General features: G+C 36.6%; 1 protein-coding gene across 3 annotated transcripts in view; it reads right to left on the reverse strand.

Annotated features, from left to right (window-relative positions):
- The window catches only part of LOC135071273 (netrin receptor UNC5B-like), a 132,639-nt gene that overhangs the window by 7,191 nt on the left and 101,710 nt on the right, over positions 1-23,738 (reverse strand). For 2 of the 3 annotated variants that reach the window (XM_063965065.1, XM_063965064.1), the window contains exons 5-8: positions 22,746-22,824; positions 14,641-14,814; positions 14,241-14,276; positions 8,462-8,617 (exon numbers count right to left, since the gene is read on the reverse strand). In XM_063965065.1, the coding sequence (XP_063821135.1) occupies positions 8,462-8,617; positions 14,241-14,276; positions 14,641-14,814; positions 22,746-22,824 (445 nt within the window). The remainder of the gene's footprint in view (positions 1-8,461; positions 8,618-14,240; positions 14,277-14,640; positions 14,815-22,745; positions 22,825-23,738) is intronic. The other variant, XM_063965066.1, reaches the window with a different exon arrangement.

Raw genomic sequence — 23,738 nt, forward strand, 5'->3', positions numbered from 1 at the left:
TAGCAAGATGTTTATGAATAAAAAGCTTTTCATTGCACACCAAAAAACTGGTAAAAAAGCACAAAGACTGCGTTTGATTTTAAATTTATAAACTCTTGACTTCAAAATGTAAAATGAATGGCAATGATCTTGCGCGCATGTTTTTGATCAGCGGATATCCCAAAAATATCAACTCATAACTGACTCAGAGCACGTGAAAGTTATCATTTCGGCTCGAACTTAATTAAAGTCAAGTGTATTGTCAAAACTGACATCACAAAACATAAATATTTTCAACACATGCTCATAAAAAGAGCACCAGAGTTTTACTGTCTTAGGAAAAGAAAAAGATTCTCGTTAAAAATGCGCCGCAAATACTACAATCGTAAACTTTGGGACGCGATGACATAAATAATATTAAAGTAACATGCCACGGGGTAGTGCTGTACACGTGTCGATAACTTAGCGATCGATGTTGACCTAGTAAGGCCCAGAACAGACGGTGAAACGCAACTGCAACGAAACTGCAACTGAAAATTTCAAACTGGTCGCGTCATGTGTGGTCTCTCAACGGACGCTATGGCAGAAACTTAGATGCAACTCAAAAGTAACTAGCAGTTGCAGTTTCGTTGCAGTTGCGTTTCACCGTCTGTTCTGGGCCTTACTGTAAAAATGGCATCTATTATTTATTTAACTTTTAATGCCATTAGCATTCCCGATACAATATAATATTATGTTACACGCGATATTTTTTACTCTACATTTTAGAATTTATGTAACTAATGGAAATAGAATTAAAATATTGAGCTGCAGTTTACAGCTTTATTTTATCGTTATTAAGTATGCAGCTATTGTTTTTACTACACGAACACAGTTTAGAACCTGTAAATAATGATAAAATATTGACTCGTATGGTAATAGAGTCGACGTTACTTTATTTTACTAATAGCTTCATATTTATTCACGAAATTTTATATCGCAATGACAATAAAAGACACGCTTTAATTTCCGACATTGTACAGTTGTACAGCACTACCTGCCAGAAAGTACACAAAAAACGCTTAAGTTTCTCCGAGTGAGAAACATCAGTTTCAACCTTACTGCTTAGGAAATAGGCAACCGCTAGTTATGATGTATTCGGCATTTTTTATAGCGAAACTCGTAAAGTGTAGAGAGCTTATCACATACAGGTGTAGTTCATAAATTTTGTTTGCTTTATAGTTTTTGTGCCCCCGCTGAGATCGACTGTCGGTGTTTTGACTGACGAGGTTGCAAACCTAGTTTCGTCATGTTGGTATACTTATGTAAAGAATATAGGTACTCCTGTATTCACAAACATTAACTGGACTATTTCCACCTCTCGTTCCCACCACTGCAACTCCTGTGTAGCCAGGATCTACAGCTTGACCGCCATAAAAACCCAACCAATGAAGGTCAATTCACAAACATTAGTATGAGGTCTCACAGTGCGCGTGGACGCACAGAGTAACACACGAACCAATCACAGAACTCTATTCAAAGCTGTGCGTTCGATTTGCTGCTTCACTTAAGCAAGCATCGTTTGTGAATACGGGCGATAGCATCTATGAGAAGTGTCCCTACTCTCTTTAAAGAATGAGCGTTTGACCTCAATCTTAACCAGAATTTTACTCCACCTTATAACTACATAGTAAACATTTTAATATTTCGACTTCCCTTCAGTGCAAATCCGTTTGCGAATCCAAAATCGGACCTTAACTTCGAACTCTTTTGTTTTTTGATTAATTTCGTCGCGGGTCCAATAACAGTTTAACTTTCCCAGGGACAAAATTCACCTTCACTGATTGGGTTTTTATTGGCGGTCAAGCTGTAGATCCTGGATACACAGGAGTTGTAACGGTGGAAACGAAAGGTGGAAATAGTCGAGTATCTTATTATTTTATGATAATTAGAACTAAAATCTGATACATAACTGTTTTCGCTGTTCTCAAAACTTTCATCCATATCGGATTCAGAACGTTAATGAAATGTACACCGACCACAAACGAAATAATAAACTTGAACAAGACAGTTATGGTTCGCCGAGCACAGTAAACGATTCAGATATCTCGTTTCCAGATAATGTTATGGGTTGGATATTAAATAATTGGACGGTTTGATAATATTACACATCTTTAGCATGTAAAAATATTCGATCTTCGATACAATACTTAAGTGATTTATTTCAATTTGTTCATTTCTTTCTGCTTTTTTTATGTTACCTTTAGAACCAAACACGTACTAACTATCCAACATGACTCCATGGTCGACATACGCCCTGTCTGTACCAAATACTTTATCATACTTCAGACAACCTTAAGCCAAGATCTCATGGTACAAGGAATAGGCATCTGCTTTGCAACCAAACTTTTTTCATCATAGATCACACCTGCACCTTTTTATTGATACTTTGGGTTTTGCAATACTTTCTAAAAATTAAACCTCTTACTCATTTACTTTTATATATCATAAGCAATTTGTACTTCCTTGTTAATGCCAGTTCTTTTGGAGAAACTTAGGATAAAACTCAAAACAAGTTTTGCAATAAAGATTATCTTATCAACTTCCGTGCTTAAAATTCAATCATTTAAACACCCTGAATACCAAATTGACCATTTCTTTCTCGATTTTCCAGATCCAAAATCGATAACTATGCTTATTGGGACAGTTTACCGAGTTATCGATTCGAAATCTCACCTTTTAATTAACTAAGAGTCAATCGAGATAAAAATATCGATTCTTGCCTCGATCGTGTGCGTTTCGATGAAGTCATCGGCTCATTTGAATGGATAACTCGGTATCGATTACCATCGCAAATGTTTCACGCACAATTAAAATGGAAAGGAGTGCGAGAGTTATTCTGCTTGGGTCCATTGATTGGGTTCGGTTTAATTCATGAAATTACAAAATTGGTGCCAGCAGTGATGACTTCAGCTTAAAAAAATACGAGTCCAGTTTGTAGGTGAAGGATTGTAGATCGATCTAGGCTTTGTAATAAAATGCTGAATCGCAACAGAAAATCTTTTTAGTTTTTCAGGAAAAAACAGAGACCGTGAGCGTAATATAAGACTGAGGGTAAAAAATGGGTGCTTTAACTAAACATTGAAGATATTTTTTATGGTATATTTGATTAAATAACAATGATCAACGATAATAATTATCCTCAAAGGTTATTTTCTTAATTGTGTCTATTGTACACCTTTGAATCATCATGTCACGCCGCCGCGCCGGTCGAAAGTTAGCCGAGAGTCCTTCAATGGCTTATTTACATAATTTTAGACCGCAGCGGAGCAAACCCTCCAAACATGGTGGCGCAAAATAACTTTGTTGCACTTTCCTTTACTTTGATTACTTTTTAATTTAAATTCCAGTTGTTGACGTTGATGAAGTGACACTATAGTGAGTGTAGTTGTATGACATTTTGTTATTTTTCGAAATAATGTTAATACATTAATTATTAAATCTTTGAAGAGATAATCATCGACTGTCTGTATTTCTCAATGTTGCCAAGTTTAATGAAAATAAATCTGCACTTATTTTTTCAAAATCTACACGAACAGTGAATGACGAGCATATTTCAACTGAAAATAAATAAACGAACATAAATATTATGTTCTCGTATAATAATATAACAATGATAGGTACTACGTATGTGGCAATTTTTCACATAAGTATGCAAAAAAATTAATAAAAAGCACGACTAAAATATGTAGAGTCAAACCCGCGACCTCGGGCATAGTTAATTTGGTACACGGCGGCAATGAATAAAACACTGCAACAATCATACCCCTTCCTTTTTGTTTCCCCATAGTCGGATAAAACAGCTCCAACATTATGAAAAACCCCTAATATGTATGGTGAAGTTTTATTTGCATGCTAAACGGTTGTATGTTATGCGCATATTACTTGACGATAAGATATCCCCATATAAAAACGGATTACCCATAATATTATGACCGAGGCGATGAATAAATTTATAATTTGCATGCTTGAGTAGCAAAATATAAGACTACAAGCGCATCTGATTTTCTAAAAGAAGTTAGTTGTTCAAAAAGGCACAAATTTTTCAAAGCTTATAATCAATAGGTACATGATAAGCATTTTATTATTATTTACATTCATAAGCTGCAAGCATAAGGCTGAATTTGTTACACTCAACATAATAAAAGAAGATGATTTTACAAATAATATACATCCTGGTTTTCCAATAAATATTTCAACATTACTGTCAACGCCATGCGGATTTTATCTTGCCTTTTTAAGATGCCCACCTAATGTAAAATTAATGCAGCCTTAGGTGGTCACTTTCACATTATCGTTCATTTTAGCTAAATGATGTCCACTGCTGGACAAAGGTCTTCCCCAATAAGTTCCACAAAGACCAGTCCTATATAATACTGCCCGCATTCAGGTACTTCCCGCGACCTTCACCAGATCGTCAATCCACCTAGTAGGAGGCCTTTCACAATAATCAACAAAATTATTTAAACGAGACTCTCTCTAATAAATATGGTCAATAAATTAATAATAGACTTCCAATTACATTAGCGCACTGCAAATAACTCGATTAATTCACAAAACAGACATTCAATTGCTCACATATCAAACTTCGATTAAATGATGATAAAATTCTGATGATTCGACCACAGTGTCAGTTTAACAAAGTAGGTTCGCTTATTTTTGAAGTAATACAATATTTGAATTAATTTCTCATTTGGTACCTATTCTAACACGAGATTTTTTTAAAAATTCTATTTGATTTGGAGTTTACATATTTATATTTTAATCTTATAAAGATGTGATATAGCCCTATTATTTTACTACAACAAACGTCGTTTGGTTCCTATTTGTTTTTATTTCCTTCTTTCACTATTTTTTCCTACGGCTCTAGAGCCGTACGGCCGGCAAGGGTGATGGTGAAGGGTAAGTAGCCCCTACGGATCGATTACCTATAGCTAGATAGGGCATTTTTCGGAATCCGTTACGAGATACGTAAATATCTTATTAAATGTAGAGAGTCTACTGCTTATTTATGTTTTGGGTACTCGCACGAGCATTAAACTAAATTGCTAATTTTCGTTCAGCGGCAATAGCGGTTGAATCGTAATTGTTTTGTAAAGCTTTCATGTTAAATTAAGGCTTAGGATTAATTGTATTTATAAATACTAGAGTTTTGCTTTTTCAATCGATTTCACTTTAAATTGGGTGTCTGATTTAAAACTAAACTATGGTTTGCAGTTTAATCGCCTTTAAATCTTTATAATGTAAGTCAAAATTCTTAATAATAATAACTGGTTTTTATCTAATTTTAAGTACATACATTTTAATGTCTTAGATTAGCAGCAAAACGATTCTCTGTACCTGAGCCAGATACTGTACCTTAATCGGTATCGATAAAGTAGCAAACTGTTTCCATAGTAAAGCACTTCTTGTCATGATTCAAACATAGTAATATATCAAACGTGACTTGTCAAGATCTAGCGGGTTCATGAAAAACGAAAGCTTATCCGTTAAACCTTAGTGTAAACACGAGATGTGTTACGAAAACGCGTAACACCGAAGTGGATATACCAGTAAATATCCCATTGATTCCAACTAAGCACTTCGGTTAACCGATACTACTCGTAGTCCATAAATCATACATCCGTTATTCCTTCCATATGCAAAACCACACTCTTATTAATTTATGTACCACGCACTTATCGGATTAATTTCGAAATGTGTAAACATTCGTCTGTGCCAGTCGTATTTTGTGTCGGCCGCAGAGATCGCAGATACGAAAACCAATCCGAATTTGCAAGCCCTTGTCGTTCTGCCCATAACGTGGTAGGAGGCCTTGCGGAATTAAATTCCCCAACAAAACTATTCGATCCAAAAATAGACCTTAATACAACATTAGATAAAGCTTCAATCCAGACAGCAGGGGTGGGATACGTGTGTGCAGTTTGCGATCACCCGCTGCGCTCACTCGGCGGAAACACAACAAATCATTTACTGGACCCACCTCCAATAATGATGCTTGCATTGCATATAAATTGATTTTTACAATTGTTTGCGAGAGCGTCAATCAAAATGTGAACGTTTAACTTTCCTATTATGGCCAATACTATTAATCAATGTATTATCTCGCTTAATCAAGTGTACATATTTATACAAATTTGATGTTTACGGATTTGGATAAGATGCGACGGTAAACATGTTAAATCAAGCGATAATCCCTAACTTGTCAATGATCGTTCTTGAAATCTCCAAAATATTGCATTCAATTTAAATATTGACATATCTCTTCAATATTATGCAACGGAAACGTCAGATTAGAAAGCTCATTTAAATAGTCATATCACAAATAGGTTAACAGCAGATTTACAAAAACGAGATGTAGGTAGCCGGCAAAGCGGCGGTTAAAAATAATAAAGTCGTCTATTCACGTCTAATGATTTTAATCCTGAATTCACGGCTTTATTTTCATAATTAAGTCTGATATTTATTAGTGGAATCAACGGTGTTCGCATTCTATGGCGATGTTTAGCCAACAAAGATGAAAAGGCGCTATAAAATTTCGCCATTTCCCCTTTGTGAGGGCAATTAGGCTAATGAAGTGGGAGTCCGGCGCGAATGAATGGCTCGGTTCAGCGTTCTTCGCATTCGCCCACCTTTCATGTGGGTAATTTGCTGATGGTACCTTCTATGGGTTACTTGAATTAGTTGAAAGCAGCGGTCCGTTTATAGAGGCGGGTGGTGGAATATTTTCTTTTGAGGAATCTTGGGTTTGAAGAAATGTGCAGAAGATTGAGAATCGTATTGAGCACTGTAATGAGATGATCAAAGAGAAACGATTTATAATATCATAAAAGACAACTAATGACAAAGGGTTAATAATTCAAAACCGGCAAATAAATCTTCATAAGAACCTTAAAGGCGATAAATCAAAACACAAGCTTTTCATGTAGAAAGCGATAAGCTCAACTCCAGCACCTGATCAATGATCGCTCACAAATATCGATCAATCTCGGGGTGAGGATAAACAAAACCAATTTATTGGCAAATATGTCAGAGATTGCAAATTTATTTAGCATGAAAAGCGAAACGTTTGAGGAAGAAGAAACTGTTCAGTAAACCAAAACAACTCCGCTCTGCCTGGGAGCTATTTATCAAATGTTCGATAAACAGAATGGGAAATTGAAACCGAGTCAAAAGGGACCACGAAAATGATTTATTGCTATTATAAACAAAATATGGACTGATCATTTTCCATTTGAAGATTGAATTGCGACCGCCTAGGGAGCACACGGAAATATGTCAGAATTTATTGAGCCTGTATAATTTTTAACCCCTCGGACGTAATGGAAGTTTAACAAGTGGTTTTAACTTGTTTAGGATGTTAATGACATAAAGGACAATAGAGTCCCGACTAACTTATACCCAAAAAGAGCGTTAACAAGAAAATGTATTCACCGTTTTTGTAAGAAGACCATAAAATTTTAGGCCCTCGTCTATATTTAGACGATATGATATGACCCAGATGGTCATGCTGCCCGATTTTAGTATCTCTCGAATCTTTTCAACCCGACCACCGACGTTAGACCCGCGATACTCCTCTCATGTGTTTTCAAGTGGTGAGGATTTGTTTGAATTGTGGGAGGGTGGGCAGTTCTTTTTAGTTTTGTGGCTCACAGTTACACCGATAGCTTGTTATAAAGCCCTGTCCATGTAACATTTCATAGTTATGAGCGAGGAAAAGGAAGTGTATTTTTAGGCACGGCATCTGGTCCGTAGAAACCGTGTGCTTTTCAGAGAATCGGCTCAATTAACATGTCTCTTGTGGATCGATTCATAACTGGATTCCCATGTGGCCTCGGCTGAGATCCGCATTTCTATTTGTCACACAATTTGGGCCATGTTGGTATTATAAAGATGAAATATTACGTCAATTAGCGGTCCAAAATACGAAGACGGAAATGTGCGAGAAGTCAGCACGACAGTTAATTCGGAAGGGAATGTTGCTGCTTTAGCTAATCATAATAAAAAATAACTTTCTTGGGAAATGAGTTACAATGTTGACTTTAGAGATTAAACAAACAAGATTGTGTTGCTGATATAAATGTGTTTTCATTTAAATATCTTGTTATGAATCAGCATTTTCTTGATTTAGAACTTAAAATAGATTAGTATGATTTTATTCATAATTGAAAAGTTTTCTGTAGACACTTATTCAGCAACATTTCAAGGTCAAAGTTGAACAATACTTTACTTAGTTGTTTTGGTTATCAAACAAAAGGTTTCTTTTTAAATCATCAATTTTATATTAAGGAAAGAAATAATAAGTCACAGACAAATTAAAAGAAAATGCCCTTTTAAAGCCTTTGAATGTCTAATAATATTTTTGCTTTACCGAGACACATTGCCCAACAGTAAGCTAACGGGTGATGACTAAAGAAATACTATAGTAAATTACTCTACTCACCTCCATGCACCCCGCAGTAATCGCCAACGCAGTCCGCATACTGCACGTGCTGACCAGAGCAAGGAGTGTCTCCAGTACAAGCTCGCCGCCTGCTCTGCCGGCAGTCAGCCTCGCACACCGACCACTCGGACCAGGTGCCCCAGCGGCCGGGGAGAGCTGGAGAAAAAAGGGGGTATTAGTAACAGAAACACAACAGGTTACGTCCACCAGATTCTCTGGTCATCGTGAGTCCTGTCCACTAGATAATGCTCTCTGGTCATCATATGATCTTAGTCATTCAAACAGAAATAATATAGAAGGTTTTGTTTCCACTAATAGCTTCTATCAATTGATAGGTTCAATGAAAATACCTTACTTATGACTACGAGTACCCACTGATTACGTAACTAGTTTCTTAATACAAGGTAATTTTAATTTAATAAGTGTGTTATTATTTTTCAATTTGACGCATTTATTTATTCAGCCAAAATACAATAGCAAATAAAAATCATACAAATAGCAATAATTATTGAAGAAAATAAAATAAAGAAGGTATAGAAAAAAGGTATACAAAGGTATAGAAGTAATGTAGCTAGTTTTAATAATTCTGTGCAAAACAAACATAAAAATAGAACAAAAGAAATAACTTTTTATAATATGTACATCAAAGTTACTTAAACCAAACACCAAGGCTACCATTAGTGAGCTTCATCAATAAGCCAATACCGCCATTTAATTTAATCAATGGCTAAATTGAGATTGATTCGGCAATATAATATTCCGATATCGAATTCGCCGTTTCCAAACAAACTGAAATCATAACCATTCGTACTATTAACATTATTAATACCGTGTCTAATAATACACGACGTTACTGACGTACCGTACTATAAATTGAAATTAAAATACATCGCGGAGATGGTCGTAACTGCCCTTACATACAAGTGGGGAATAAATCACATGTTTTTTACAAAAGAAATAATAGAGAGTCCGTGTTCATACGAAGAGTTCGGCCCAAGTGATAAGACAAAGGAAATTACCAAAAATATTAGTGTGAGTCTGTGAGTGTACCTAATATTAATATGGCATGATAATAAATACAAAATTGTGGTAACAGAAACAGAAATGAAAAAGGGGATTTTTAAAACAAATAAAAAACTAGCAGTTTCTTCAATAGATTGAATAGAGCTTTTGGATCAAGATTTTTTTCATATTATGAATTTCTTGAATTTATGATTATCAAATATATTATGATAATGTTTCGGTTTTTCTGAAAAAGCAAAAGATTATTCAAACCAAAAAAGCTTATTGAAATTAAAATTCAAGTCTATTTAAATCAAAACCACCGTTAGTCCGCCCTCTTATGAATTCAACCACACAATTATTCTGTCTCCCCACGCCTGTGTGGGTGTAGAATGCATATTTAACTACAACAGTGTGTAGCATTTCTTATTAATTAATGCGCACACACATAAATCAGTCGAGGTTCGTTAGAGCAGGAACAACGACGTAAAGGACTTTCACATTGGTTATGCTTTTTAGGGATCTAAAGTTTAATAAAATGTCGTGTTTGTAACGGCTGGAATGGTTCGTGTAAGAAGTTTTTTGGCGGTTTGTACTCAAATTCCTGTAAACTGTGGTAATTGGAGAAACGAATACTACTATGATGTTGAAAATAGGTTCATGTCACGTTCAATCACAAGTTTCATAGTGTAAAACATTTCCAGTGTGCAAACTCCAAAGTATAGTAGAGAATAGCAGTTGGGCGTGCATAAGTAACAAGCTATGCCTAGTAATTTAATAAGTCATAAGTTTATTCCATTTAAAAACAATATACATACATTGTGTTGGAAATAGGTACAATAATAATATAAGCATAATAAATAAGCATGCAAAATTACAAAATTACAAAATAATAGTTGTGATTGAGAAAAATTTACAAAACTGTTACTAATTTTGAAGCAAAAAATGTTCCAGTACCAATGATATTACATGAAATAAAGAAATTTCACTAAATCAACATTAAAAATGTACAGATAGTGCGTTATTTTGTAGTAGTTGTTACAGAATTCCCCATTGAAAATGATCCAACACGCACTTGGCCGAATTTTTTACATGCATTTTAAGTCGCGCCTTAAATATAAATTGTCCTTAATGGGAACCTACTGTCACACCCTTAACGGGAGAATTTTGAGAGAAACTTCCATGCCGGAAGTCGTTCCGTGATGATAATATAAACTGGCTAAATTATATTACGATTCTGCTTCCAACGATAAAAGACGTTTATGTAGGAATTTAAAACAATATGTTAAGAACAGAAATGTGTCGTTTGGTTAAGATACAGCCGATTAAAGTGGTATGTGTTGAACTAAAGCGTTTATTGTATTCTTGGCATTTATTTTACCGCGTGCCTATCAACATCACTATTTCATTTTGCAGTAGCAGTACGGAATGCTCGCTTTGACTACAGATAGTTTGAGCGAAGTAGTGATTAAACCAACTGTAATGTTTAAGGAGAAATGCGAGGAGCTTGATGAAAACTTTCCTTTAGACAAGACGTTTAAATCGACTAGATGTTTTTAATTGAACAAAAATTTAGTACAGTCACACTTTTTGACATTTTGTACTGGATTTATTCTTCTATATTGTGACGTACCAATGGGTCACATCCTTCATATCCTCATTATAAAGATACGCAAAAAACTGACAAGTATAAACGTTTGCAACCTGCAAAACCTTAATATTGAACACAAAATTCCTCTCACCCTTAAAACAATTGTTGTATTTCGTTGTTTAAAGAGTCGTAAAACGATAAGGCTTCCAGTCGATTTTGAGGTTAAATTGGCCGTTCGTAAGATTACATCGTTGTTTCATTCAGAAACAGAGGAAAGATGTCTTTTACGCATTTTATTTTGCATAAACTGCGAGAAAGTAGTGTTTATAAAAAGATAAGTGACAAGATATTTTACTTGAGAATAAGTATTTGTATTTTTGTTTTTGTCAATAAATACTGTACTGGTTATAAGTACAATTTGTTATCCTTTTGGGATTTTACGATGGTTACTGTCCGACGGCACTGTCCGACGGCAAAGGTCTATCCTAGATCCTCCCAACTCCAAATACCTACATGACCAACGTTTGCCATAGACTAAATGGTTTTTGCCTTACCTTTGCTATGAGATCATCTAACTCATAAATCCTTGTTACAAATTAAAAATATCTTAATTACCTTTTTAATGGTCACTTATTTTTCTATCCACTTACAACTCGGGCGTGTTCATGCATTGTTATTAATTTGAATAGCAATAAAACGTAAAATATGAATCAAAAAAGCAGTCATAAAACAGGCCGCCTAAGAAGCCGACATGTGCTACCAATTAGTGGTTAGAATCTTGTGCACTTACAACAAGCGAGTTGATTGGGTCTCATTGTGAAATGGTCTAGTTTGGGAATACGGTTGTAGAGTTTGTCAAGCAAAGCGTTAAAGGAACGAAAGAATTCTCGCTAATAAAAATGCAAGAGTTGTTCTGTCTGTTAAGTTTTACGCCTAAGTTACTGAACTAATATTGATGAATTTTAGTAAAGAGATAAATCTAAATATATAAAAAGAGGAACTGACTGACTGATATATCAACGCACAGCCTAAACGGCTAAATGTAGGCACTTGAAATTTGGAAGGAACGTAGCTTATGTACCGTAGAGGTGCACTAAGAAAGGCATTCCTGAAATTCCCACGGGAATGGGAATTAGCGGGCAAATCCTTTTGTGTGAAAAATCTAAACCGCTTAAGATAGACGCTTGAAATTTGGCATGAAGGTACCTTAGTAAACTTAAAGCTTAGTTACAACAGGATATTTCAAAATTCCCACGGGAGTTAGCGGGAAAAAACATTTGTATGGAAAAATCTAAACCGCGTAAGATAGATGAAAGGGGTAAAACGGGATCCACGCGTACGAAGTCGCGGGCGGCCGCTAGTAAGATATAAGAGATATGTAGTTAAACTGAATTACCTAAATTCTACGAGTATTTAGAGGAGAATGAGATTCTCAAAAGTTCATCACAGTCAATTTCTAAAAATTAATGGGCATACAAGTGATACAGCCTCGCTTCACGCCTCAAACGTCACTCCACACTCAGTGTTCGCCAGATGCTGAAACCATTTCGTCACAACTTCTAATGACATCCATAGTTCGCGTGTCATTCTCTCCGTGTGTCCCGACAATCAGAAACGCGGTAAAGTTTTGTCTCTGTTGTAATTTTACTGTCGCTATGAAACACTTAGCTCCTTCTCCCTTTGATGTGCTGGGTTCCGTACAAAATTTACTGCCTCCGAGAATTAAACCACGGCGATTTTAGTATGCGCACCGTGAGGAATGAAATTGCCCATTATTTGGAAGCTGGCACATGTTTGCTTGTATCTTGTTCAACAGGTTAATGGTTGGTTTTCTCTAAAATAATTGTGAAATTAAAATTACAACCGCGAGAATAATTTCGTTCAGCAAACAATAAGTGTCAATCTTCTCTCCAATTTAAGATCTGATTATTTTCAGGTTCAAAAATGTTGCTATCATGCATGGACAAGACATAGTTATCGGCACTTTTTCAGTGCGAATAATTTATCAAATATCCCGAGAAACGGCAGTCAAGCTTTTTTACAAGCATCAATAACTTAAACCAGTAGACATTCTTATTCTTAATTATTCTTATTCATTCTCAGACTAGGATATTTCTTTCAAGTAAAATGATCAACGCCCATATTCACAAACGATATTGCTTAAATGATGCAGCAAATCGAATGCATAGCTTTGAATAGAGCTCTGTGATTGGTTCGTGTGTCACCCTGTGCGTCCACGCGTACTGTGAGACCTCATAGTAATGTGAATACGGACGTAAATCTTAAGTGATTTTCGATTTGGCGTAATCCTTACTGGATTTTGTGGTAAATGTACCCCACTTCCCGATACCTTAAGATATACCCCATTACCGGAGATCCGATGGGGCGATACTAAAACGGCTCTGTTCCAATCGTAAGGATTTCGCCACGTGCTCTTTATGGCAATATTAATTCCATCGTTTTATGGCTTTCTGGCCGCGAAGTTTAGGTACAATGGCGTCTTATAAAGTAACACCACTCCAACAGTCACTATCTTCAGATAAGCATTAGTCATCATCAAAACATATTGCTTGACGTCATGAGCACACAATTATAAAATTGGCATAAAATAAATAACTATAGTTAACACTTTTCGAAATGCAAACTTTATGAAAGTTCTCAATAGTGTATTCAATAAAAAACAAACAAAAACTAAAAGGAAAATATTATTAACTGTGCAAAGAACTAAGATACTCGTAGAAAGAGTAAGTAATAGGTAGGAATAGTAAGATTCGAAGAGTCAACGACAGTCGACAACCAAAACATGACTCTAGGTGATCCTAACAAGCACCATGATAATTATGTAATATTATTAATCTTCTGATAACATTCAAACTCAAAAGCGACAAACACATTGCAAACATAATAAGCGACGTTATAATCTCTTCGTATAGGTATCGAGTCAACCTGGTTAGTTTTGAAGTCACTTACCATCATATTTTCATTGTGGTATAAGCGATCGAGATAAACGTGTTGAGGGTTTTATTTAAGTTGCGGCGGTGAAATTTTAGTGCGTTTTGTAAAGTGTCTATAATTTACATCTTCAATTCTAAATGTTAAGTGTATTTTGTTACAAAAGATTTTGTACCACAATATGGCCAATCCGAAGAAAATTTTAAATTTTGAAAACAATTTACGTGTACTTACCGACAAGCAATTGTTGAGTATTATCCATGTACGTTTCTTCAATGGCAGCAGTGAAAAAGGGCATTGAAATTAGTCATTACGTAACATCACAATCAGTTTAACATTTAAAACAATCAGAATGAAAGATTATAAAACTTTTGAATTCCTACACTTTTTCTATACAATGGCACGTTAAAATAAACACTTTGGCACCTTAATTAGTAATACATTACTTATTAATGGAAGCTTTTTTGGAACCAAAATGTATAATATCCCATGCGTTTTTGACTCTACATTAGTCACATCAATTCTGGAGTCAGACTTTATCTCTTTTGATAAAAAAATAGATCACCTAACCGTAGCAAATTTCACTAGCGTGTTTCAACTGCGCACAGCGCCATCTGTTATCCACAACACTCACCGCTCTGACACGGCACGCAGTCTGACGTCCTCTGCACGGCTTGGCCTTGGCAATGCGCGCCTCCATTCAAAGGGTACGGTTCGGTGCAGGTGCGCGTGCGTCGCTGCCCTCCCGTCGCGCGACCGTTGCAGCGGCAGGGAGACCAGGATGACCAGGAGCTCCAACCACCGTTTACTGGAACAAAGGGATGCTTAGTTTTTGGGACTAATAAAAGGTGTATTATGATCGAGCATGAAGTTGACTAAATATAGAGTTTGGTAAATGCTGTCATGAAAATTGCGGGATATAGTGTTATTTGGCGTTCCTTACTTTCAGTAGTAGATCGAATATGGCTAAAATTATAAAATAAAAGTATCAAAACTCCCTAAAGTTTTATTTGCTAATTTTATCATGGGAATGTCTATTCTATTCAGAACGTGATAGTTTATGTCAATCAAAAAGAAACCCTGGAAACCAAAACGCTTTGTTAATTGCAAATGTTCTGCTTACATTGTAACGAGTATAACGGGCTACAAAATCGCTTATTTTCCTCAAATCCATCACCAAAACGTTTCAAAATACAATAGCTAAATTTCAACCCAACTAAGCACGCCATTTACGGAATCCGCACCAAATACTCCAATTCCGTGTGGAAAAATGTAATCGATTTCACGCATGTCATAAACAACGCATGCTTTTGAAACGTCGGCCTATTTCTGATGTATGAAATGGGCTATTTTAAATTATACCGTGATATTATGGGCGATGGACTGGTGAATTGTGGTCATAACAACAAAAGCAGGTACCGATCCAAGAGGAAGCATAATCTTTGCGTGTTCTCATTCTTCTTTGCATAAATATCTTTACTTGACTCTATAGCTTCTCTTGTACATTGAATTGGCGGCTCACGGTGAGCCCCGTACAATTAAATTTCTATTGTGTCTAGTGTCTCGGCAGTCAGTCTTAATCTTCAAGCATAAAATACTTATACCTACCTCCCTCAATACTACCGAATTCGCATCGGCATGATTTGCTAACGTTTGCTGAAACCTATTCTCAATCCTTCGGTTATTTAAAGTTTCATCATTAAGTATTAAAGTTTCACTTATTCCAATAACTTAACGGCATATAAATTGATATTAACCACCTCGTTGGACTCGTTAGCACACCGCACAGTCCACGCAAGCATGCCATAAACCCATGCTAGGCTGTTGCCCAACAGATCTTTCTCAGAAATCTAGGCAGACCCGCGTGCATTAGCCTGTATGTTAATATCTCCGCGCAGATCGCTAGTTAGAGACACACGCAAGGTGGCGTGCGATACCTAGTATAGTCGGGGACGAAAGTTTTCAGTTATTTATTGAAAACTACCAATAATAAAACTATGGGCTGAACTGACGGCCGATGAGGTAGCAAGGGTCTGGAGTGAAGGTCACGTACCAGAAAGCGCAGCGTAGGACGTCCACCCACAAGGTGGACCGACGACCTCATAAAGGTAGCGGCCGCCACCAATCGGCCATTGTGGAAATCATTGGGGGACGCCTATTTTCAGCAGTGGACGTCCTATGGCTGAAATGATGATGATGATGATGATGAAAACAATGGGCTAAAGATTAAGGCCGGGTAGCAGAGAAAATGGCGAAAATGAGGTTTTCATTTATCATTTTTGAGGTACTAAACAGTAAAATTAAAGGCTAAGATTTTTATTGGGCATAGTTGAGGATATTTTCTAGGGCTATTAACGGATGGAAACACGATTTGATGAAGTTGACTCGATAGAATAAATTCCCAAAGTTACCTCTATTCATTTTCTATTTATGGTTTTATTTTTAAAATAAGCGATTTGAGATTCTAAATCTTTTACTAAACTAAAGTCCAGAAATAACTTGAGGGCTTTTAACGGATGAAATTTTTATATTGCGTCTTATTTAGTTACTATGTTAAAAAATGTGGAAAAAATCGTCCATGACGGCTTGGACAATCTCAATCAGTCGCGCGGTGGCGCTTACGGAGGACGGACGCGTGTCAGTTTTATGGCCGTGACAGTTCGCGATTTGTCAATATTTTTGACAATGATGACTTTGATGACTCACAGTATAATAATATCAGTGCTACAGGAGAAAGCTAAAATTTTTGATAATTAAGAATTATCAATTTTGTCTACCTATTGAAATTTAAATCGTTCGCATCCTTTTAAACGAAGACTCTACTCGTGATACATAGTACATTCCTCAAATATGAGACAAAACCAATGAGCTAAAATTACATTTTAATAGTACCTACAAATACAATCGTCTTACACTCTTTAGAAGACACTGACACTGATACGAATAAACAATAAAAAATTAGATCAGTGGGTCAAATATAGGGGCAGCTGCACGTCACTGAAAGACGATTCTGTTTACTCGGCATCTGGGCTGGAGAACATGAACCCTTGTTTACAGATGCAGATGTAAATGGAGTTATAACTGGACAAATTTTACATGAAATGTGTTACAAAAATCAGTTAAAAGACACATACATGGAATACCAATAAGGTTGCGGAGGGAAAGCTACCTATTATAAACTAGCGGCCGACCGCGACTTTGTTCGCGTAGACCTCGTTTTACCCCCGTTAGATATCATGTTGATAGATGGCGTTTCACGGCTTCCCCCGAATGAATATTTACGAACGTCATACAGTAGTTTGTCCAGCGCTGTAGATTTTAACTAATGACGATAGGTAGATGGCGCTTTTTAGACACTTCTTATTTATATATTGAAATTTATTTGTCACATATCGTCATAAGTGTTAGCCTATATGTTAATCTGGGTTATAAACAATAATACTGTAAAGTTTCAACAAAATCCGTTCAGTGGTTTTTGCGTGAAAGAGTAACAAACATCCAGACATCCAAACTTTCGCCTTTATAATATTAGTAGGAAGTAGGATATTTCACAATCCAAACTAATATTTACTATTTGGCATTTACTTACAGTAAATATTAGTTTGGATTGTGAAATGTTTAAAATAAAAAAAGAATAAAACAAAATACAGTTTCAAATTACCTATCTTTATCTAATTTATAAAGAGGTAAAGTTTGTGTGTTTGTATATTTGTTAAAGGGGTAATCTCGGGATCTGCTGAACCGATTTTAAAAAATCTTTCACCAGTAGAAAGCCACATTATATCTGAGTGTAATAGGTTATATAAAAACCGAAAAACTCTACGCGGGCGAAGCGGCGGGCGGAAAGCTAGTTTATTTATAATTATGTACAGCATAATTATTAAAGTCTAAGTCAAACATTCTTTATTTGTGTGGACCTATATTAACGAGAGGTTACAAGGCGTCAAATATTTCAAGAAAAAAATTAAAAACTATTATAAAGCTAAATTTTGCTCTCATGGAGCCTTTACCTACTCTGACAAATCAAGACTAATTAAAGAAGAAACTAATAATAAAAATATTTAACTGTCCTGCAATGAAAAGCTTGATCGGGTACAACACCTCAAGTTATTTTAGAACTTGATTTCATTAAAAGACTCTGAATATCAAATCGCTTAGGTATCTAAAGTCAAACGATTCTGAAATGTCAAGTGGCATAAAGTTGGGACTAATAAATAACCCATTAAGATAGTAGCGCCCTCCTGTCAATTGACATACCTGGAACGTTAGAGTATTGGACAACTAGTAAAAATGCTTTGTCCTAAATGACTGACGGATATCGTAGAGACCTGAAAGTTGGAATGTGTGTTCTTTGTATGACGTAGGCATCCGATTTTCCGAAATGGGGTCATGAAATGAAGTGGGTGAAAAAAGGGGGCAAAGATTGTATGGGACAGTGATTCTTTGGTTCAATCTACTTGAAATTTTACTTAACAATTCCTTAACATTATAATTCATGACAAACGTGTGAAAGGGGTAGAAAGTTATTTTGGGAGTCATTTGCGTCGAAGTTGATATCAATACTATACTGGTCATTACAAAAATCGGCCCACCTACGTTTTACAGAAAAACTCGTTTCTACTGACACAATCATGGTGCCCCAACAATATTGGTGTTATTTGAAAGCCCAATAAATATCCTTAAAGAAAAACACATTTAATTTCCTAATAAACGATTAACATATACAATAAATGTGACTTGAAAAACTTGAAAAAAGACCTCACTTTGGGCTCACCTCTGGGATCAATTAGACCAATTTTTATGGTTATAAAACCAAATAATGATCTCACGTGTCCTCTTTAACAGATCGGCTGAACCATTTAAGAACCTAGTAAGAGCAGCGGAGTAAATTTTACAGGAGCGCGAAAAAACACATTTTCGTTTACCATACTGGTATACTAAAACTTTTGAAAACTTTTTGATATTTATTTTGAAGCTTAATAATTTAACTATATATTTTACAATAAATTAATTAATTAACTTTTAAATAGCAAGTTTTATGGCCCTTACTAACACTCAAATGGTTTTCTTTTTTTTTTACTTCGAAAAAACCAGAATCCAAACCTAGTATGAGCGTACTTACTAGGTTTTAAAATGGTTATTGGGGTCAGGGTCCATTTCAATCTTACCATAGGTCGGTCAAAACAGGAAGTGATCACCGAATGGTAAGAGGCACATTGAATATCAGACCCAAGCTGGAGAGGCGTCGACTGATGAAGTCTACGCTCCACCCAGCGCCCATCCAACTCCAAAACCCCGAAACCTTTCAGCTCGAGTTGCAAAATTGTTTCGAATGCCTAGGAGACTGTGAAAATGTGGACGGATACAATGACAGGTTCGTGGAAATTGTCCAAACGACTGGGTTTAAGTTCTTTAAAACCCGTCGTTCATAAGGAACCAAAAAGATCTCTGACCTCACCAATAAACTTATGGAAGAGAGACGGAACTTGGTTCTGCAATCCTCTGAAGATGCTGCTCAGTATCGGCATCTTAACAGACAGATCTCCAAGTCTTTGACTCACGACCTACGCCAATTTAATACAGATCGTATTAAAGAGGCGATTGAACGTACCAAATTACCAGGCTCTAAAGTGTTCGCAAGGGATCTGTCTGTTGGCCAAAGCCAACTGACCAAGCTGAAGACCGAGGATGGCAGAGACATCTCGTTGTGGCCTGAGTTATTGGAAGAGGTTGAGAAGTTCTACGGACAACTACGATTGTATGTACACCTGTCACAAATCTAGCCGGAGAGCCAAGAGCTAGATTGACCCGACACTACATCGAAGATATCCCGGACATCAGTCTGTACGAGATTAGAATGGCTCTCAAACAGCTGAAAAACAACAAGGCACCGGGTGATGATGGAATCACGGCTGAGCTTCTGAAAGCAGGCGGAACGCCGGTAAAAGGATAGAGCTCGAGGGAAAAACGCCTATGGCATGGCACAGAAGTGTGGTAATACTCTTCTTCAAAAAAGACGACAAAATCTTGAAAAACTATCTCACTTCTGAGCCATGTCTACGTCCGAAACTATTCACCACCGCCCTGGAAGATGTTTTCAAGCTTCTGGACTGGAGCGGATTCGGCATAAATATCACCCACCTTCGTTTCGCGGACGATATCGTAGTCATGGCTGAGACCGTAGAGGATCTAAGCACAATGCTCGATGGCCTCAGTAGAGCCTCTCAACAAGTGGGTCTTAAAATGAACATGGACAAGATAAAAATCATGTCAAATGCCCGTGTTGTACCCACTCCTCTGAAGGTTGGAGACACTATACTCGAAGTTGTTGACAATTATGTATAGCTGGCACAAACAGTCCAGTTAGGTAGATCCAACTTCGAGAAAGAGGTCAATCGTCGAATCCAACTCGGCTGGGCAGCGTTCGGGAAGCTTCGCGATATTCTCACGTCCGAAATACCGCAGTGTCTCAAGACAAAAGTCTTTGATCAGTGTGTGTTGCCAGTGATGCTAGGTTTGTGATGGTCGGTAGGGGGGTGGATACGTATTTTCATTTCCCAGTAAGGCACATTGACCATTATAAAACCTAGTATGTTCATGCACTTACTAGGTTTCGAAATGGTTTATGTTACTTACTGGTTTTTTAAAATGGTCAAATTGGGTTTGTGGTGTAGTTACTAGGTTTGGAGTCCCTTGCCTTTTAGGCTTCTAGTTGTTTGATCGAAATTTCTGTCTTTGTATTCGGTAGGTACCTTAATATTATGTAGCTTTATGATAAAAAACGAAAATCTGAAAACATGTCCCTTACTAGGTTCTTAAATGGTTCAGCCGAGATGGATAGCGATTAATCCCAATAAATAGTATCATTTATACGTGAAATTAAGCACACAGTGCTAAAAAAGCAAAAGCCTCGCCAACACGAGGTGAGAATTCAACAACTCTTCAACACAATACATTTAATGATGCCACCAATGCTACAAACGAAAGAGATACTGTCGCTATTGATAAAACGCTGGATCATTATATAATTGTGGAGGTAATAAACAACCGGCAAAGTGAGAGTCGCACTCGTACACCAAGGGCTCCGTATAAACCTGTAGGTAATATTTTAATTATATGATGTTACTAAAAAATTATGCTTTTCGCAATTTTTGCTTTATCTGTGCTATAAGACTTGCTTAAGTGTGCTTCGTACCCAATTTCAAGATTCTGAGTTCACGGAAAGTACCCTGTAGGTTTTGATTCCCTTGAGTGTCAAAAATTTGCGGCATATACGGTCGTATTTTCTGATTGCGTTGGCTTAGAAGTTTGATTTTTTCACAGCTCCAAGCAACTGTAGACTTGAGTATTTAATATGAATTTCAGCTTGATACTTCCACGCGCTCCTGAGAAAAATGGTATTGACGAAAAACAAAGTGATCCTATAAGGGTTCCGATTTTTCCTTTTGTGGTAGGTACGGAACCCTAAAAGTATTGTTAAGGCGACATACGCCCACCAGCCCCTCCGAGATAAAGACGATATATTACCCAATTTGCACGTTAGTGTGTGAATTGTAAGCCCACACAAAGGGCTGCCTCTAATAAACGTAATTGGTGTTAGTCCGCACGAATGGTTCGAGCAATTAGATAACACTGAATTGTCGAACTAGACAACCCTTTATTTGACTGCAATTAAGAAGTGTACGCTTGCAGAGAGAATAGTTTGTTTGTTGTTTATACTCAGCGTTTTGTTTTGGAACTGCAGACTGCATTTAGCTACTGTAGAAATGGAAAAATGAAACTGAATAAGAGCACGTTTTGTGAGATTGTAAAGTATTTTGAATTGAAAATGTAACTATATTTGCAAACATACTTGTAATTTGTTTTATGAAAATAATTTTGAAGTCTCTAAAGAGAAAATAACTTACGAAAAAAGACAATAACACATTTCAGAAGTTTATTCTCTCACTTCAAGTCTTTGCATTGTTAAAGTTAACGAAGGCGTAGGCTTTGAAATTATTGATCACGACCACAAATATGTATGTGACCACAACAATACCAATGATTCTCATGCTTTCGGACGTGTTAAGTCAGAGGTGTTGATTGCAATCAGTTAGCCAGGCGCCATCTTGGCAAGCGTAGGCGCTGCGTCCCTAATGATTCCTCGGCGCTCGCGCACGCTATAATTGCAAGCCATCGGCGCATGCCCTTTGATCTCCGTGAAGTAAAGATAGTTATTACTTATAAGTGAGGGAGAAATGAGCGTTAAACACCATCGGAAATTCCCGGTTGTCCGATAAATTGTATGTGAAATAATGAAAGACTGTAATATCTTGTTAGGTCTTTAGACGTTATTAAATTGTCTAACGCTTTTTAGAGATAATCGGCTGGACGTGAGTTTGCGTGCAGCTATTGAATAACATTACAATATTCTGCAAATTCTAAAGTTAATTCTCTCTCTAATGCTCATAACAACGCAAAAGATATCAAAGGTATTGGTAAGATTTTTTTTTATTAAAATGGGAATTCTCAGAGGTGAGTAAATTATGGTTTTGATTCTCACATCGTTATCGCTTGTTTCATTTTAAAAGTACCCTTACATTGTTGTTATCTTAACCATAATCAGCCTTTTATAAATAACATGTTAGCAAGGCACTCCACGAACAAAGTTGCAATTACTAAAGAGCTTTTGAAAACGTGTAAGGCTATACATATTCTGGTCATGAAATAAAATCAGTTGATAAATTAAAATAAACTTACCATACACAGTCAGGAGGGCGGGTTCAGATATCCTCTTTCCAGCTATGTTTTCTGCCACACAGCTATAGTTCCCCATATCCTGTTGACAAGCATTTACATAATAGATCAAGGCTGTTAGTTGATAGTATTATTACAAACCACTTTAACATTCTCATTCAATTCAATACACTATAATAATGTTTCTTTACATCACGCGATCCCTCAAGGCATCGGATGAATGCCCTCAAAAATGTATTAGCATTTCAAACAACAGTAATTTGTTATGAAATATTAACCTCGGCATATTTTGAAGAATTTACATAAAAATCTGTGGCTTTCGTGAAATTGCATTACCCACTGTTCCTTTTAAGCCCAGCTAAAGTTTCCCAAAAAAGTATCGCGTTCAATTATGTATGTAAAATGAACAAGCTCGGTTCATTACTGAAAATGGTCGTTGTGAAGCATGAGCTGTCTGTTTTGAAATCACAAAGGACGTGCCCATTAATTTGAACGACTAAAACGGGATGCGTTACGATTATATTAATTACGAAGACGAAGCCGACGGCACCTATGGCAGCTAGGGGTGTGCGCTCTTGTAAAGGACTTAATAGTTCAATTTATGTAGCTAAAAGGTTTCTGTAGAGTTCAGCGGACATTTTTGGGGCCTGTTGATAGTTTAAGGTACTGATGAAGGATTCTGAGAAAGTATGATCTAAGCGAGCAAGATCGAATTGCGTTTATCTGGCACGTACTTTGAAGTTAATCCAATTCAGACAATTACCGTGATTAACTTTCCTTTTTCGGACACATTTTTTCGTTCAAAAAGTACAAATCATCGACAGCATAATATTCCGGTCGCGCCCCTACGCACCCAGAGATAAAGTTACACACAAGACTGCAACGAGTGAGCGAGTGACACTCTGTGATTAATCCATGTCTGCGCTCCTGGGCTAATTAGTGGGTGCTGTGCAGCGGAAACAAGAGATGGACTGAGCTATTTGCGAATGTACAGTT

This window comes from Ostrinia nubilalis, chromosome 4 (genome assembly GCF_963855985.1).
Source record: "Ostrinia nubilalis chromosome 4, ilOstNubi1.1, whole genome shotgun sequence".
Taxonomy (NCBI): domain Eukaryota; kingdom Metazoa; phylum Arthropoda; class Insecta; order Lepidoptera; family Crambidae; genus Ostrinia; species Ostrinia nubilalis.